The sequence below is a fragment of the Syngnathoides biaculeatus genome, chromosome 10 (genome assembly GCF_019802595.1).
Source record: "Syngnathoides biaculeatus isolate LvHL_M chromosome 10, ASM1980259v1, whole genome shotgun sequence".
NCBI classification, from domain to species: domain Eukaryota; kingdom Metazoa; phylum Chordata; class Actinopteri; order Syngnathiformes; family Syngnathidae; genus Syngnathoides; species Syngnathoides biaculeatus.
In genome coordinates, this window is record NC_084649.1 from 28,684,734 (window position 1) to 28,703,467 (window position 18,734).

General features: G+C 42.0%; 1 protein-coding gene across 11 annotated transcripts in view; it reads left to right on the forward strand.

The window, feature by feature from the left end:
* Window positions 1–18,734, forward strand: part of phf2 (PHD finger protein 2) — a 236,429-nt gene that overhangs the window by 186,030 nt on the left and 31,665 nt on the right. For 10 of the 11 annotated variants that reach the window (XM_061831399.1, XM_061831392.1, XM_061831393.1 and 7 more), the window contains 2 exons: window positions 2,063–2,238; window positions 8,781–8,848. The exons of the other annotated variant lie outside the window; for it this stretch is intronic. In XM_061831399.1, the coding sequence (XP_061687383.1) occupies window positions 2,063–2,238; window positions 8,781–8,848 (244 nt within the window). The remainder of the gene's footprint in view (window positions 1–2,062; window positions 2,239–8,780; window positions 8,849–18,734) is intronic. 11 annotated transcript variants of the gene reach the window in all.

Genomic DNA, 18,734 nt, shown 5'->3' on the forward strand with positions numbered 1-18,734 from the left:
TAGCCGTAATCCACAAACACATTGGTGGACACCAACAGTGAGTGATGCCGTCAGGATGAAGGAGGAGTACCATTGGGCCTGTGGGACTCCCAAGACAGCTGATGGGTACCAGTTGGCCAAGCAGAATGCAGTTTTGGTGGTTGCTAAAGCAAAAACTTGGCAATTGGAGGTCTTCAGTTGGGCCAAGGAGAAAGACTTTCGGATGGCTTCAAGGAAATTCGGGTCCACCATCCGGTGTCTCAGGAGGGGGAAGCAATGCACCATCAACACTATCTATTGCTGCTGACCTCGATTCATAATGTTGTGAATCGGTGGGAAGAATACTTTGAAGACATCCTCAATTCCACCGATATGCCTTCCCATGAAGAAGCAGAGTCTGGATTGTCTGAGGTAGATTTTCCTATTTCTGGGGTTGAGGTGGTTAAAAAGCTCCTCAGTTGCAAGTCCTCAGGAGTGGATGACATTCACTCGAAGTTCCTAAAGATTCTGAATGTTGTGGGGCTGACCTGGTTGACTCCTCTCCAACATCATGTGGACAACAGGGTCAGTGCCTCTGGGTTGGTGGACTGGAGTGGTGGTCCCTACTTTGAAAAAGGAAGGCCTGAGGGTGTGTTTCAACTACAGGGGGATCACACTCCTCAGCCTCCCTGATAAGGTCTATTCAGGGGTGCTGGAGATGAGGGTCCATTGGGAAGTTGAATGCCGGATTCTGGAGGAGGAGCGTGGTTTTTGTCCTGCTTGTGGAACTACACCCTCGACAGGATCCTCAAGGGTACATGTGAGTTTGCTCAACCAGTGTACATGTGTTTTCAACACTTGGAAAAGGCGTTCTACCATATCCCATCAGGGAGTCCTGTTGAGAGTGCTTTGGGAGAATGGGCTTCCAACCCCTTTGACATGGGCTGTTCGGTCCCTGTACAACCGGTGTCAGAGTTTGGGCTGCATTGCCGGGAGTCAGACGGGCTCATTTCAGGTGAGTATTGGACTTTGCCAAAGCTTCCCTTTGTCACTGATTCTGTTCATAACTTATATGGACATTTCTCGACAGTAGAGGCATAAATGGGGTCCGGTTTGATGGCCTCAGTATTGCATCCCTGCTTTTTGTGGCTGATGTGCTTATGTTGACTTCATCATGCCGTGATCTCCAACTCTCACTTGAGCGGTTCACTGCCAAGTGTGCCTATGTTGTCTGACTTGGGCTCTTCTATCTCTAGGGTTGACGTCACCGAGGTGTTTAAGAAGTTCCTCAGTGGCAAGGATTCTTCAGAGTTCCTAAAGGCTCTGGATGTTGTGGAGCTGTCCTTGATGACATGCTTATGCAACATTGTGTGGACATCGGGGACAGTGCGTATAGATTGGTAGAGAGTGCTGATGGTCTCCTTTTTAAGAAGGGGGACAGGAGAGTGTGTTCCAACTATAGGGCTATCATGGTCAATGGGTGGCATGGCCTCTCCAGGTTGGGTATGAGATCTTGCCCAAGTCGAGGAGTTCAAGTATCTTGGGGTCTTGTTCACAAATGAGGGAAGAACGTAGCAGGAGATCGACAAGCGGTTTGGTACAGCATCTACAGTAAGGCGATCTGTGTTTCGGTCCGTTGTGGTAAAGAAAGAGCTAAATCGAATGGCAAAGCTGTCAGTTTATCGGTCGATCTACATCCATAGCCATGGTTAGGAGCTGTGGGTCATGACCGAAAGAACAAGATCCTGGATACAAGAGGCTGAAATGAGTTTCCTCCTCCTGGTGTCTGGACTCTCCTATTGAGATAGGGTGAAAAGCTCGGTCATCTGGGAGGGGCTCATAGTCAAACAGCTTCTCCATCCTTCGCATGGTCTGAATGGGGATTGGCAACATCAAACTTGATGGATTTTATGTGACCGCTTCCTTGACCACTTTGAAAATAAATAAATAAAATTCCTTGATCAGAGCACCCTTACTTTTAACATGCTATAAGAATGGTTTATTAAAATGTATTTTTTTCTTTGACTTAAAAAAAGAGTTTCAGCAAAATTCATGTACCAAGTGCCAAGCGAATGAGCTCCCTTTTATCGTGTTTCCTATTTAGCTCAAAGACACCAAAAACTCAGACTGACACAAGTATTTTTGGGATGCAAAACATAAAAGAAGACAAACCCAAGCCATTGAGAGATGAGTATGAATACGTCTCTGATGAGGGAGAACTGAAGATTGATGAATTCCCAATTAGACGGAAGAAAAATACTGCAAAGAGAGACGTTTCCTGTGAGTATTTTTGTATTTCATTGGCATCTGAATAACTGAATTATTAACCACGTTTTTGAAAATTATGTGAAAATAACACATTCCCATAATTTTTTCGTGTATAATATGTTCTTGACTAGGTTTTGCACCCCTTTAAAGTCAGTCCCAGAAATAAAGTCTTCTACCTACGTTCAATGTGGACCACAACTTTCTATCCATTCATATGTTCATATGCTGAAATGCTTTATTAAAATTTACAAATTATATTTTGGCATGTTTTCTGCCTTAAATTTTATTAATCACACTGAGACTTTTATTTAATCCGAAATAATGTGTTCAATATTGTGTCAGTGGTTCGCCCCAGTCTTGTCATTTTGACACTGCAACTTTGAGGAATACAGTACTTGCCCCTCCAGTGTGTCAGAAAGGTGCTAAATAATTGCGCAATACAGTGAAAAATTGGCATGTCCTTGGTGTCAATGCCACATTCTCTCCTGGTGGAAAATAAAAACAAAAAAATACATGGATACAGAAGAGGGATACACACAAGGTCTATTAACATTAACATAATTAACACTGACATAACACAACAAACACCCATCCATTTTCTTTGCTGCTTATCCTCACGAGGGTCACGGGGAGTGCTGGAGCCTATCCCAGCTGTCAATAATTGACAAAAGTAATCTATCCATCCATTTTATGAGCTGCTTATGCTCATGAGGCTTGCAGGAGTGCTGAAGCCAATCCCAGATGTCATTGGACAGAGGAAGGGTACACCCTGAACTGGTTGTCAGCCAATCGCAGAGCACATGAAACGGACAACAGCACTCACAGGGGCAATTTAGAGTCTCCACTGAATGCATGTTTTTGGGATCCGCAGCCGGGTGGAGAACATGCAAACTCCACTCAAGTAGAGCCTTGATTTGAACCCCAATTCTTAACTATGAGGCCAATACTCTAATAGCTGTGCCACAGTGCCGCCTCTCAAAAGTCAGTAATGTACTGTATATTAAACTGAATACCTTCTAAATTTCTACTGAAAATTTAGAGGTTATGAAAAATCTGTACACTCTGTGATATGCCACTCTCATCTAGAGGTCATGCAAGGGGTACAGTTTCAGTTTCTAATCTACCACCGCTACCTAGAGATTATGAAACAGATGTAGCCTACACTTTTATTACAATATGACAGGGGTAGGTATACCTCCGTATGCCTCCATTTCTGTAGAGTTGTGCTCAAAAGTTTACATACCCTGGCAGAATATGTGAAATAAATGTATTTTTAAATACAGCTGATGACTGAACAACAATCATCATTCATTTCATTATGGCTGTTTTGTTTAATGAAAATGCTTTTCTGAAATACTTGGGCACCAAACTGCAACAAAACTGAAAAATCGCACCCGAATTTGAAGTATTTGAAGTCGTCCACCCTCGCTATCTCTTCTCCCTGTAGCCTCACTCTTCCCCATCCACTTTTCTCATTCACGCACATATATTCTGTTTTACTTCGGCTAATCTTCATTCCTCTCCTTTCCAGTGCATGTCTCCATCTTTCTAATTGTTCCTCTGCATGCTCCCTGCTTTCACTGCAGATCACAATATCATCTGCGAACATCATGGTCCAAGGGGATTCCAGTCTAACCTCGTCTGTCAGCCTATCCATTACTACTGCAAACAGGAAGGGGCTCAGAGCTGATTCCTGATGCAGTCCCACCTCCACCTTAAATTCCTCTGTCACACCTAAGGCACACCTCACCATTGTTCTGCTGCCATAATACATGTCCTGTACTATTTTAACATACTTCTCTGCCACACCAGACTTACGCATGCAGTACCACAGTTCCTCTCTTGGTACTCTGTCATAGGCTTTCTCTAGATCCACAAAGACACAATGTAGCTCCTTCTGACCTTCTCTGTACTTTTCCACAGGCATCCTCAAGGCAAATAATGCATCTGTGGTACTCTTTCTAGGCATGAAACCATACTGTTGCTCGCAGATACTTACTTCTGTCCTGAGTCTAGCCTCCACTACTCTTTCCCATAACTTCATTGTGTGGCTCATCATCTTTATTCAGCTATAGTTCCCACAGCTCTGAACATCCCCTTTGTTCTTAAAAATGGGAACTAGAACACTTTTCCTCCATTCTTCAGGCATCTTTTCGCCCGCTAGTATTCTGTTGAATAAGTTGTTCAAAAACTCCACAACCATCTCTGCAAATTGCTTCCATACCTCTACCGGTATGTCATCAGGACCAACTGCCTTTCCATTTTTCATCCTTTGTAGTGCCTTTCTAACTTCATCCTTATTAATCATTGCCACTTCTTGGTCCTTCCCACTTGCCTCTTCTACTCTTCCTTCTGTCTCATTTTCTTTATTCATCAACTTCTCAAAGTATTCTCTCCATCTATTTAGCACACTACTGGCACCAGTCAACGCATTTCCATCTCTATCCTTAATCACTCTTACCTGCTTCACATCCTTCCCATCTCTATCCCTCTGTCATATGCCTGTTGTTTAGCCTTTGCCGCCTCGACCTTTGGCCGACGTCGCATCTCGATGTACTCCTTTCGCCTCTCCTCAGTCTTCTTAGTGTCCCACCACTTCGCTAATCTCTTTCCTTATATGACTTCCTCTATTTTGGGGTTCCACCACCAAGTCTCCTTTTCCCCTTTCCTACCAGAAGACACACCAAGTACTCTCCTGGATGTCTCTCTGATCACTTTGGCTGTCGTAGTCCAGTCTTCCGAGAGCCTGTCTCACCTCTTTCCGAAAGGCTGCATAACATTCTTCCTTTCTCAATTTCCACCACATGGTTCTCTGCTCTACCTTTGTCTTCTTCATCTTCCTCCCAACCACCAGAGTCATCCTACACACCACCATCCCATGTTGTGGAGCTACGCTCTCCCCTACCACAACTTCACAGTCAGTAACCTCCTTCAGATTACATCGTCTGCACAAAATATAATCCACCTGCATGCTTCTACCTCAATATATGTTCCTCCCTCTTCTGGAAATAAGTGTTCACTACAGCCATCTCCATCCTTTTTGCAAAGTCCACCTCCATCTGTCCCTCAAAGTTTCTTTTCTGCATGCCGTACTTACCCATTCTTTAGATGAACGCTCATATTTGTTTGGCACAGTTTTTGCGCCGGATGCCCTTCCTGATGCAACCCTCTGCATTTATCTGGACTTGGGACCGGCCTACAGATTGCACTGGTTAGTGCCCCCATAGGGCTGCTGTGTTAGAAGCAAAATCATGCATTGTAAAAATGTACAATACATAGATAAGTTTTTCCCGAATTTTGAGATCAATTTTGGGGGTGCGTATTAAACATGAATGCACATTACACACGAGAAATTACAGTACTTGGAACTCTTTTTTTTAATCAAAGTAATTAGCAGTTGTGTGTTTAGCACAGTAGTTGTGATTGTTTTGTGAAAGCAACAACTTGGTAAAAAATAAAAAGTAGTTAAAATCATCTATGCCACAGATCAGTTCTGATAGCAAGCCGCCATGTTTAGACAATGTCTGCACGCGACGTCGAAGGATTTCCCAGCAGACTTAGCATGGTTATAAATATAGTTGCCCAGAATGCTGTGTTCTGTCAGTTAATTATTTTTACAAGAATATAAATAGACCTGGGCGGCACGGTGGCTCAGCTGGTAAAGCGTTGACCTCACAGTCTGAGGACCTCGGTTAATTCCCAGCACTGCCTCTGTGGAGTTTACAGTACATGTTCTCCCTGTGTCTGTGTGGGTTTTCTCTGTGTACTCCAGTTTCCTCCCACATCCCAAATACATGCAACATTAATTGGACACTCTAAATTGCCCCAAGGTGTGATTATGAGTGTGGCTGTTTGACACCCCCCCGCATCACGGAATTAATCTGTTCTGGAAGTTGTTTCGTAACGGGAAACTTTCCTAAGTAGAAACACATTTTACATGTAGATTGCCTAATACGTTCCAAGACTCCGACTCCACCCCACTTGGGCACCAGAAATAAGCATTCAAAGTGTATGTAATGTAAAGAATAATACCAAATTATGTCAATTTACCTTTGGTGTTGAGTGCGTGGCGTCTTCAAAAGCGGAGGCACCTACACAACCAAATTCCACTAAAATTATAAATTCCACAAACCATAAATTCAGATCAAACATTAACATTAACTTTCAATGTTTCCTTAAGTACCAATCCAAGTATGTTTGACTTTGATGGCTTTTAATACACATTAAAACATTTTCCAGATGATTCTTTTGAATAAATTTGGAAATGTCATGGAGTTTTGTCAACACTTTTTTTATTCTGTCTGACGGAATAGTGGATGGATTCCTCCTCCTCTCCGCCGCAAACTGCTCCTGCATTGTTGTGTGTTGCATCACCTCCAGCCTTTAGCTTCTCTGTCGAAAGATCCTGGTGGTACTCCTGAACCAACTCGTCGATGTCTTCAGCCTTTCCCAGGAAAACAATTTCCTTAACTTCAGGTTCAACCTCCACTTCATACCTCTCAAAATCCCGCCGAGCAGCAGCAGCAACAAGAAGCCACATGCACGCATGTCTTTCATATTTCTGTACAATTTCTTGTTTTGTTTTTGATGGACAAAATAGTTCTCTTTTGCTCCTCCATCAATTTCTTGGGGCCCGTGGTGAAAAAAAATTGAAAGATTGATTGAAATGCATCACGGGTAAAGACTGATGTCCCCCCCACCCCACACCAAAAAGAAAAAAAAGATTGACGTTGCTCCGAGCCGATGGAGTGATTTGATGCCAGCAAGATGCTACATGCTAGTCGATAGTTGGAGCTGCTCGAGTGTGCCATACAAACCAAGAGACAGGATGTGCGTCATGGCTAAAGATTAGCATCTCTCTTAGCCAATGCAATGCCAGGAAGATGTTCTGGCGGTGGCCAATGGGAGAGCAGCTCTGTCACACCGCTTTCAAACCAAGATACAGTACAGTACACGTTTACGTTTTTTCCTTTCCAGTTTTTTTCCTTTCATATCCTGAATTTCTTTCATAACTAGAGACAAAAAAAATTCCGGGGAGGCTTTTCATAACCGGAATCTTTCGTTAGAAGAGACATTCGTAAGTAGAGGTACCACTGTATTATTATTTTTAAAATGGCATCAAGATTGTGGATGTGCCTGTTTGTCAAGGAATTGTGCAAGTTTGTAGCACGTGTTTATGACACACTGGAGGAGCAGGTTCTTCCTTAAAATTAGCGTTAACAGAAAAACACTGGTGTCCACCACTGCAACAATATTAAATATTATTTATGAGTAAATTAAGCATCAATTTTATTATATCCTTTAATAAAATGTAAAATTGCCAAGCGACAGACATAAAACTAATTTATACAATTTTCTCCCCCAAAAATATTAACCAGTATCCCTCGTTTTATTTTTAAAGATTTTTTTTAAACTTTTTGAACCTTTGACACCTAAACTTTTGATACCTACAATATGTATTTTGTGTGCTCATTATCCACGAGTAATTATGGTAACTATGTTGCTTTACCAATGTTAAAAATTTGACTTGAAATCAAGATACAAGTTTATTTTTGTTGCATGAGATGCAAGTTTTTTTAGCTGTAGTAGCATGAGGTTTGGCTGATGCAAAGGTTAGGGGTATCAGAGTCTTTGTAGTTTAGGGCCCTAATTTGATGTTTTTCCCTTTGCTTTCATGCAAATCGAACAAGGACTTTGGGAAAATCTTGATTTGATAACTTTTTTTTTAAAAAAAAACATGATTTTAGAATAGATTAGCTGGCAACCAGTTAAGGGTGTACCCTGCCTCCTTCCTGATGATAGTTGGGATTGGCTCCAGCACTCCCACGACCCTTGTAAGTTGAGCGGCTCAGATAATGGATGGATGGATGGATATTTTATAATACATCTGATTTCTTGAGAAAATTTTGCTTCAGTTTGTCATCTACATGTGTGGATAGGAACTGTTCATAGTGATTGTATTTTAAGGCACACAACTTTAAGTCACAGGTATTTGGAACTGAAAAATGTAGCATTGCACTTAGAAATTAAATGAATCAGTTTTCTACGTTCACAAAATTATCCTTCATCCCTACTACCACGTCATATGTATTTTTTAACTTTGAAATTTCCGTAGTGTACACCCAAGCACATCGAGATCAAACTCAGGCCTGAGTGCCAAATCCGGCCTGCAACATAATTTTATGTGGCCACGACAAGCAAATCATGTGCCCCGACTTTAACCTAAAAACTGAAATTGTCTTGAGTAACATCTGAACAATTTGTTTTCATGTCTTCTGATTTCAAAACTTGTTGCTATGTATTAAGACACAATCCGAGATTTATATGGCTTCACACTCATAAGGAAACCATAACACTGAAGTGACTGCAATAAAAATGAGTTTGCCCTCTGGGGTGTATATTTGACACCCCTGCCTTAAATAATACTGTAAGTCAGGTTACTGACTAGATTGATGGCAGTTGGTTAAATGTGACACACAATCAACCCAATGACAGCACCAATGAAAACAAACTTTATAAAGGTCTGATACGCAATTCTAATTATTGTTTTGCAGTTTGGTCAGAAGTCACAGAAACAATTCAGCCAACCAAAAAAACAAGGACCAAGGCCTTGGTGTCAAAGGTATGTAATGACATACGATCGGATCTAGAAATCTGATACGATGTTGGAGGTGGTAGCGGAAATAGCTGAGGTGTAACAGATTTTTTTAAAAAAAGAAGCAATGCAAACTAACTCAAGCTTCTTTTCTGTTGAAAAATGAAAGATCAATATCATAGGAAGAGCCATAAGTCTGATCTGTTTTTTCAGTGGCTGTTCTCATTCAGTTTTAACACCTCTTCCAAACTAGTCTCATTGATAAGACACAATAAGGTACTATTTGACACAAAATTAACCTGTCCCCACCAATGTTAATTTTGTTGACAAAATCTAAAATATGATGTCAAAAAAATAATGTGTGCAGACTCAGCCAATGACAAAGTGTTTTGCCATGTTTGTCAATGAATAAAATTGAGACAGAAACATCTCCCATTCAAGATCCATTCAGAACTAATTTAGATAAATTGAAAAAAGGCAAATGGACTGGAATTCTATAGCACTTTTATCCCCGCCATCGCAGTGCCCAAATCACTTTATAATGCCTCATATTCACCCACTCACACACACATTGATACACCAATGGCCGACTGTCATGAGTGTGATCATTACCCTGCCTTGTACACACTGCTTGCGAATTGTATCATATTAAAAGTATATGACTATACAAACTACCCCTGAGTTTAACGTCCTGTTCCTGAACATCGGTGACCACCAACAGATGTTTTTTTTCTCATTTTGTCCTCATAATGCAGTCGGCGTGATTTGTCTTGTAATCTGATCTGGGCATGATGTGTTGTCTGTCTCAGACCTGTTGTCTGTCCCATGTTTTTTTCCCCCATGGCGGCACGGTGATGCAGCTTTAGAGCGTTGGCCTCACAGTTCTGAGGACTGGGGTTTAAATCCCAGCCCTACCTGTGTGGAGTTTGCAGGTTTTCCACATGCCTGTGTGGGTTTTCTCTGGGTATTCCGGTTTCCTCCCAAAAACATACATTAACTGGAGACTCTACATTGCCCCTAGGTATGGTTGTGAATGTGACTGTTGTCTGTCTCCATGAGCCCTGCAATTCGCTGACAACTTGTTTCCTGCTGATGATAACTGGGATTGGCTACAGCACTCCCACGACCCTTGTGAGGATGAGAGAGAGAGAGAGAGAGAGAAGAGAGAGAGAGAGAGAGAGAGAGAGAGAGAGAGAGTAGAGAGAAGAGATAGAGTCGAGATCTATCTCGCTCTAGCTCTCTCGAGAGCTCTCAGAGATAGCTATCTCAGCTTCTCCTCTCTCTCTACTCTCGCTCTCTCCTCTCTCCTCTCTTCTTCTCTCTCTCTCTCTCTCTCTCTCTCTTCGCTCTCTCTCTCTCTCTCTTCTCCTCTCCTCTCTCTCTCCTCTCTCTCTCTCGCTCTCTCTCTCTCTCTTCTCATCTCCTCCTCTCTTCTCTCTCTCTCTCCATCTCTCTCTCTCTCTCTCTCTCTCTCTTCTCTTACTCTGCCATCCTCTCCTAGCTTCATCTCTCTCTCTTTTTCTCTCTCTCTTATCTCTTTTGTTCTTATCAAAGAAGGGGCACCGGCAAAAGGGAAGTGATGTAACCATTGCATGCCGGACATCACGAGAAGACGTCACACATTTACTTTGTTTGGGACTTTCTGTTCTGCAATAAAAGTTGGTTTATTGTTATTGTTTAACTGGACAGGACAAATTTTTGTCTTAAGTATGCAGAGTATAAATGCTATACTGTTGATTCTGGTACCCACACGTCAGCTCCAGCAGAAGTCTCCGAGTGATGAATGGTAACTACAAAGTAATGTAATAGAGTCTGTGTTTTATAATTTCCATTATAAATTTATAATACTCTATATATTTATATGGTTTTAGAATTAAATATTTAACTAAATACCTCTGTCTCAAATATGCAAAGTACAAATACTGTTTACATATTTCAGACCAGTGATCCCCAAACTGCATTCCGCGGGCTGGTTACACACATTTGGTCTGGGCCCCCCTGAACAATACCAGAGAGTATTTTGATTTATCAATTTGTATTTGTCTTCTTCTTTTTCTTTCGGCTTGTCCCGTTAGGGGTCACCACAGCGTGTCATCTCAGATGAACGCTCATATTTCTTTGGCACAGTTTTTACGCCAGATGCCCTTCCTGATGCAACCCCTCTTGGGGAGTGGGGGCCCCAGTGAGAAACGAACTCAAGACCCCTGGTTTACTACATCAATGCTCTAACCACTGAGCTATGTGGACCCTTTAATCAATTTTTAGTAAGTAACTATTTCACAAACACATATAACGTGGCATTTGTTCCACCCTTCTGCGGTATGTGCCCTTATCTGGCAAACTCCAGGAAAAAAAATCCTAAATCCACCCCTCTCAAAGAGAACGGAATCATGGCGAAAAGGTCAGGTAAGAGAAAATTTGATTCAAAATGCAGGGTATTGAACTCAAAGTGGACAAACGATTATTTATTTGTTCAATGCAAAGAAAAGGCTGTCTGTCTCATCTGTGAAGAGGTGGTGGTGGTATTCAAAGAATACAATCTGTGGAGACACTATGAATCCCGTCACAAAGACAAGTACAATAGCTTGAGAGCAAACAAAGTGTCAAAGCTAAAAAGTGGAATGTTAGCTCAGCAACAGTTGTATGCCAAGGACAGCTCAACCAGTCATCTGTTCGGGGTAGCTTTCAGGCTGCTAAACTGATAGCAAGCAGCGGTAAACCTTTCACTGATGGAGAGTTTGTCAAGAAATGCATCAATGCTGTTGCAGAGCAGTCCCGAGAAGGAAGACGTCTTTAATACCGTGAGTCTATCGGTGAGTACAATCACCAGAATTATTGAAGAAATTGCGGGTAATGCCCAGCTGCAGCAGAAGACAAAAGAATTTGAATTTTTTTTCATTAGCGCTGGATGAGAGCAGGGACATGCAAGACACAGCTAATTTTTATTCATGCGCAAACTTTGAGATGTGCAAGGAGCTGGCAGTCCTCCAAAGTCTCAAAGGGACCATAACGGGGGAGGATATTATCGGCAAAGTGCACCAAACTATGGAAGAGTTACACCTGTACTGGTCAAAGCTGGCCAGAATCACAACTGACGGAGCTCCGGGTATGGTGGGGGCGTTTCGGGGTCTAAGAGGGCGCATGAACTGGGAGATGGAAAAACGGGGTTTGACCACCTCGCTACAAATCCACTACCTAATTCACCAGCAAGCACTGTGCTGCAAAGTATTGACGTGGGATTCTCTCATGAAGGTTGTGGTGTCATGGATAAACTTTATCGTAGCAAAGGGACTTACACACAGGTAGTTCCAAGAGTTCCTATCTGAACTGGGATCTGTACACGGTGATGTTCTGTACTAGGCAGAGGTCCAATGGTTGAGTTTTTAATTTAATTTTAATGGCATTTAATGGTTGGTAGAGATTTGAGGCAACTATATGAGCTGCGAAATTAACACATTCCTTCATTCACAACACAAAACGGTGCCATAGCTGATCAACCCAGAATGGAAATGGTGCCGTGCATTTTTAACAGACAAAGAAATACTGAACAGCTTTAAGTTGCAGCTACAAGGCCAGGGGAAACTCATTTGCGACATGTATTCCCACATAAAAGCATTTGATGTGAAACTTCAGCTGCTTTGTGGACAAATGAAAAAACACAGCTTGAGTTATCTCTCTGCTACACAAAACCTCTGCAGAAAACCCAGCGTCCTGTTTCCAGCTGAAAAGTGTGTGGAAGCACTGGAAATGCTGAAGGTGGAGTTCGGGGTACGATTCCGTGAACTACGTTCATGCGAAATCCGTCTTTTTCAGAACCCTTTTGCTTCCGACATTGATGATGCCCAGCCTTTTTATCAGTTTGAGTTGGCCGAGTTACAGAACTGTGATGTTCTGAAAGACCCATTCAAGCCCAGCAGTCTCATTGACTTGTATGCCATCCTCCCAGACGACACATACCCAAACATCAGAAAACACGCATTGAGGATGTCCACACTTTTTGGCAGCATGTATATCTGCGAGCAAACCTTTTCACACATGAAATTGCTGAAAAGCCCAATGACATCACGATTGACAGATGAACATCTGCATCAGTTTGGGACAGGCAGTGACTAAAATGGAACCTGACATTCAACTTCTCACGAGCCAGATGCAGGCCCACAGTTCACATTTTTGAACATACAAAGGAAAGCTCATGTTTCTGACTTAAATGAGTCATTCTGAGCATATATAAATATAATCGAAATAAAATCTGCTGGGATAAAATCCATCACTACAACCATACTCTGAGTAGTACTGGTTGTGATGTGTAGGTGCTGTATCACTGGGTTCAGTTTCTCACCTTGCTTGCTTTGTGGTTTTCACAGGGAAGAGCTGCAACCAGCGATGTCTGCAAGCCTACTGGAATCTACAAGGGAGGGATTATAAGGAAAGAACACAATAACTTTGAGAGCTCATATCATATTGAACAAAAGATTCTGCTCGAACAAACAACCTAAAATTGAACCTGTTTAGATTGTGCACGGCACAACAGAAAGTTCGTTTCTTTTTCCTGTAGGAACTTACAGGCTTATTTGATTATTATTTATTTCATAAATAGTGTAATTTATATCCTGGCTTTTTTTCTGGGAAGAACCCAGGGAGTGTTATTTAGTTATTTCATTAATAGTGTTATTTATTTCCTGACTTGTTCTGTGAAAAAATCCAGCAAAGCTTATTTGATTTTGTGTGGGTTTCTGGAAAACAATAAATGTTTACATTTAGCTACTTCTGCAGTCACACTTTTTCTTTTATAAACTGACCCTGGGCCCCCATCAGAGAAGCGGAAAATTTCGAGGCCTTCACAGGAAAAAGTTTAGGAACCACTGTTTTAAACACACCCACATAAACAAACATCTCTCGCTATTTCGCAGTTTTCCACTTTTCATTGGAGGTTCTTGTCCCAATTAACTGCGAAAAATTAACTATGTAAAAATAATCTACCATTTGGGTTCGGATATACTATGCACGATTGAAACACAGAGTAAATGTGTTTTGTGGAATCGATCAATGACATCATTGATCAGATCAGTTAATTTTAACATTAAAGCCGATCAGCCAATCAGCATAAAATGGCAAGTATTGGTCGATTCCAATCTGGCCGATAAAACCTGCGCAAAGTCTAATTAAAACATGTCAATCAATAACCAATTACCACCACAATGTTTGACCGTTGCTATGATGTTCTGTTTCTGAAATGCTTTACTTGATGTATAGCAGATATGAGGCGAGACAGACATTCAAAAAAAGCTCAGCTTATATCTCATCAGTCCATATAATGTTCTCCCAAGTCTTGAGAATTTTTTAATTTTTTTGCATGAAAAGAACATGGCCCTAACTGAGGCGAGAGAGGCCTGCTGTTCTTTAGAAGTTGTCCTCTGAGTTCCTTTTTTTTTTCCCTCCTGTTCAGCTATTAAGTGAGGCAGAATGGAAAATCTGCATCCTTTTTATGACAGAACAGTTTTACTCTAACCGTAGAATTTTTAGCTTCCTCCCTTTAAAGCTTTTCTGAGTATTATAATTGAATTTTAATGAGAATCAGTCGATAAGTCGAACAGAGTTTCTAGAGGGGGAAGACAAAGTCAAAGCACTAATTGTAAACAGGGTTATAAAATCATTAAATATTTACAACAAGGAAAGCTTAAATGTATATGTTACATGAGGCTGTAGCACTATACCCTGTGAGGGAAGCCCAGGAGAAGTATGCAGGACAAGGAATTTGAACTCAGCTATACAACTGAAGTGTGGTGGGACTAAGTGAATAATAGAAGGGTATAGAATGAGAATTTAAGTGGGGGGAGGGTACACAAGCAATTTGGATTTTCGAGTTATTTTTTTGCAACAAACGATTGGTCCCAGACCCAGTGAAAGGGTCTCGGGAATGTATGCTTTCAGACATACAAGTGAACTGACACCGTTTTACATACAAAGACTGACAGAAATGTGCCGTGGAGGGTGCGGACCCCAACCAATCAATTCAAGGGATCCACTGGAGAGCAACCTACTGGACGAGACACCTCTGTGGGACCCAGGGTTGTCCGCCAGCACCCCACCCACCACATGCACACACACACACACACACACACACACACGCCACCCTGGGAGAACCAGATGCCCCCCACAACACGCAGGGCTCTCAATGGGCCCACTCCCTGATCAGCCTGAGGATGTCCCGTACTTGTTGACTCTGAGACCAACTTTGGTTCCTCTCTCCCGATGTTCAGTCCCAGTAGTTTTATTTGTTTTGTTTTTTTGCCGACCCATCCTTCCAGCCCCAAGTGCCTTCGCCCTGTGCGTCCAAGTCTTCTTCCTCTGAATCTTTCTGGGGTACCATCTATCCGGGCCAGCTGCGTAGCAGCCAGAGGAGACGCCCAAGTAGGGTGCTGCCTTGTGCCTCCCGCACCTCACTGACCAAGCCACTGTTGACGTCCGTCCACGCCTTCCTGGCAACCAAGCCACATCAGATTTCCGCCCACGCCTTGCAAGCAAGCAACCCATAGCCGACTATCGCTTCCGCCCCAGCAATGACCAAGCCACAGCCGATGTCCATCCATGCCTCGTCGGCGACCGAGCCTCCGTAGACGATTGCTCACACCGCATCGACGAATAATATAAACAATCAAATCCCTGCTTTCACTGGAGATCACTATATCTGCGAACATCATAGTCCAAGGGGATTCCAGTCTAACCTCATCTGTCAGCCTATCCATTACTACCGCAAACAGGAAGGGGCTCAGCGCAGATCCCTGATGGAGTCCCACCTCTACCTTAAATTCTTCTGACACGCCAACACCACACCTTATCGCTTTTCTGCTGCCCTAATTCATGTCCTGTACTATTCGAACATATTTCTCCGGCACACCAGACTTGTGCATGGAGTACTACAATTCCTCTCTTGGTACTCTGTCATAGGCTTTCTCTAGGTCTACAAAGACACATTGTAGCTCCTTCTGACCTTCTCTGTAGTTTTCCACGAGCATCCTCAAGGCAAATAATGCATCTGTGGTACTCTTTTTGCGTGCTCCTAGCCCCACTCTTGTAGGTCACTCTATGTTCCTGTCTCTTTTGGAAATAAGTGTTCTCCACTGCCAATTCCATCCTTTTTGCAAAGTCCACCAGCATCTGACAATCAAAGTTCCTTTGGTGAATGCCCATCACTTCTTCGTCACGCCTGTTTCCTTTGCCAAGATGTCCATTGAAAACTGTACCAATCACTTCTCTCTCTCTCTCTCTCTCTCTCTCTCTCTCTCTCTCTCTCTCTCTCTCTCCTCTCTCTCTCTCTCTCTCTCTCCTCTCTCTCTCTTTCTCTCTCTCGCTCTCTCTGGGATGCTCAGGACAATTTCATCTAGTTCTTTCCAAAATTTCTTTTTCAACTCAAGGTCACATCCTACTTGTGGGGCATAGCCGCTAATCACATTATACACAGTAACCTCAATTTCAAATTTCAGCCTCAGCCAGCTCTTCCTTTAAAATAACCCCTATTCCATTTCTCTTCCCATCTACATCATTGTAAAAGAATTTAAACCCTGCTCCTAAGCTTCTAGCCTTACTCTCTTTCTTCTTGCTCTCTTTGATGCACAATACATCAACCTTTCTCCTAATCATCATGTCAACTAACTCTGGAGCTTTTCCCGTCATAGTCCCAACATTAAAAGTCCCTACACACAGCTTAGAAAGCAAGCTTAGAAATGTTTGAAACATTTTATCTCAACGTACCACACTTGTATGCTTTATCATCGTGGCATTGTTGACGAAAAATACCAATCATTGGTGACGCATTTTCGTGACATGTAAGAAAGTCTTGTGTTTCCTGGTTCCAAATCAGTTGCCAAAGGTAAACGTCTTGAAAAAAAGTTACTGGACAAAAAATAGCATGTTACAGACTCCAGACAACTGTTTGTATACCTCAATTAACTGCTGTCATGCTGCTTTCTCCCGGAGGTAGATATATCCATCCAGACATGGCCACCGCATTAATCCTCCACATTTAACATGGCTGCCTCATAGACATGGGAGGCATGTCTTTTGTAATTCGACCTATTTTTCAGTGTGTGTATCTGTGACCTGGTAATTTGTCGGTCCCATTCTTTGCCTGCATTGTTCCACATGGCCAGTAAACAGCAGCAAATTCTAAATGAACAGACTCTCAAAATCACTTTAAGTAATAAAGGAAACTGTTTATATACCACATTGTTGCATTGTAAAAAAAATACATATAACTCTAAGGCTGGCGCTTGATGCTGTAGTATAGAAATTACTTGTACCGGTCTTATGTTTCTCTGACAATATGCAGTGCCATGAATCAAATTTGCAGATCTATAACATGAAGACTTCAAATCATCAAACCAATTTCAGTTTCACTCAGAGACACCACAAGGAAATACAAAATGCATTTTTCAAATGACAATTCAATTTATTGAGGCACAAAATAAAATACAAACCTTTCAGTCCCTCTTTGAAAAAGTAATTTCCCCTTGAACTTAATCACAGGTTGTGTCACCCTTGGCAGCAATAACTGAAATTGAGCGTTTGCAATATTTGGTGAAGTTTTTCACATCGCTCTGGAGGAATTTTGTGCTACTCTTAAGAATTGAGAACTTTATGAGGAGGCACAGTGGTGCAGCTGTAAGGCGTTGGCTTCACAGTGTGCCAGTGTAAGCAACAACATACTTTGAGGAGATACGGTGGCGCAGGTATAAAGCGTTGGCCTCAAAATTATGAGGACCCGAGTTCAATCCCGACCTTCCTGTATGCAGTTTGCATGTTCTCTCTGAATCTACGTGCGTGTACCCACCCTCCTGCCTGTTGACATCTGGGATAGGCTCCAGCACTCCCGTGAACCTCGTGCGGATAAGCGGCTAAAAAAAATGGATGGATGGATGGATGGATGGATATATATGTGTAATCACTTCAGGGAAGTCCCAATTTTTTTTTTTGCATTTTATATTTCAGATATAAATAAGTTCTAGTCCTACACCATACTCAGAAAATAAGCTTGCATTGTTAATAAACTTTGGACATAGCCCATAGCATTCATATGGCTCACATAGCATTCACATAGCATCCCAATAGCAATAGCATCCCTCTGGATCTACTCGTGGTCCTTTCATCAAACTGTCATGGATCATAAGTAAATTGATATGTAACACGTTAACGTCCAAACAACAAACTTGGTATCTATCTGAGGAAGTTATGCAGACATGTTGATCGTGATCCCAGTTCATTCTGATACGTTCCATTTTTGTTCAACCTTTGCAAACTCACGACAACACTAGCATTCCACCACAGTTGGCATTAGGTCACAAAGAGAAAACAAACACTTTCGAAACGAGCCTGTCTGGAAGATCTCTGAGGTCCATATCATATTTTGTGATTGTTGTGCTCCTTCGTCTACCTCAAACGCATCGGCTTGAATGTTGTACATTGTTATTTTTGTTTTGTTTGTAATTATTTTTCAAAAAATCAACAAAATGCCAGATAGTGGACATTCTCTGTTCGGTGAAACGTATCCACGAGCAATGGAGGGTCAAAACAGGAAGCACAGCAGATGCGGCAAATGCTGATTGGCTGTCAGTTTTCCAGATGGGGTCATTGAAATGTCTGAGCGAGAGAGGAATTTTGATAATACTTTTACAACTTAGAGAGGTTTGTAGTTGAAATCTGTGGATAATTTTGGTATTAAAAGAAACATTGAGCCCACATCTCGTAAGTTTTAATGTGTGCTCACATTCCTATTTTTTTTCAAGAGATTCCTAAATCTGGATTTTGACTTTGACTTGGCCACTCCAAAATCTTACTTTTGTACTCTTTTAACCCTTAAGAGATGGACTTGCTGGTGTGTTTCAGATCGTTGTCCTGCTACATGATCCAAGAGCAT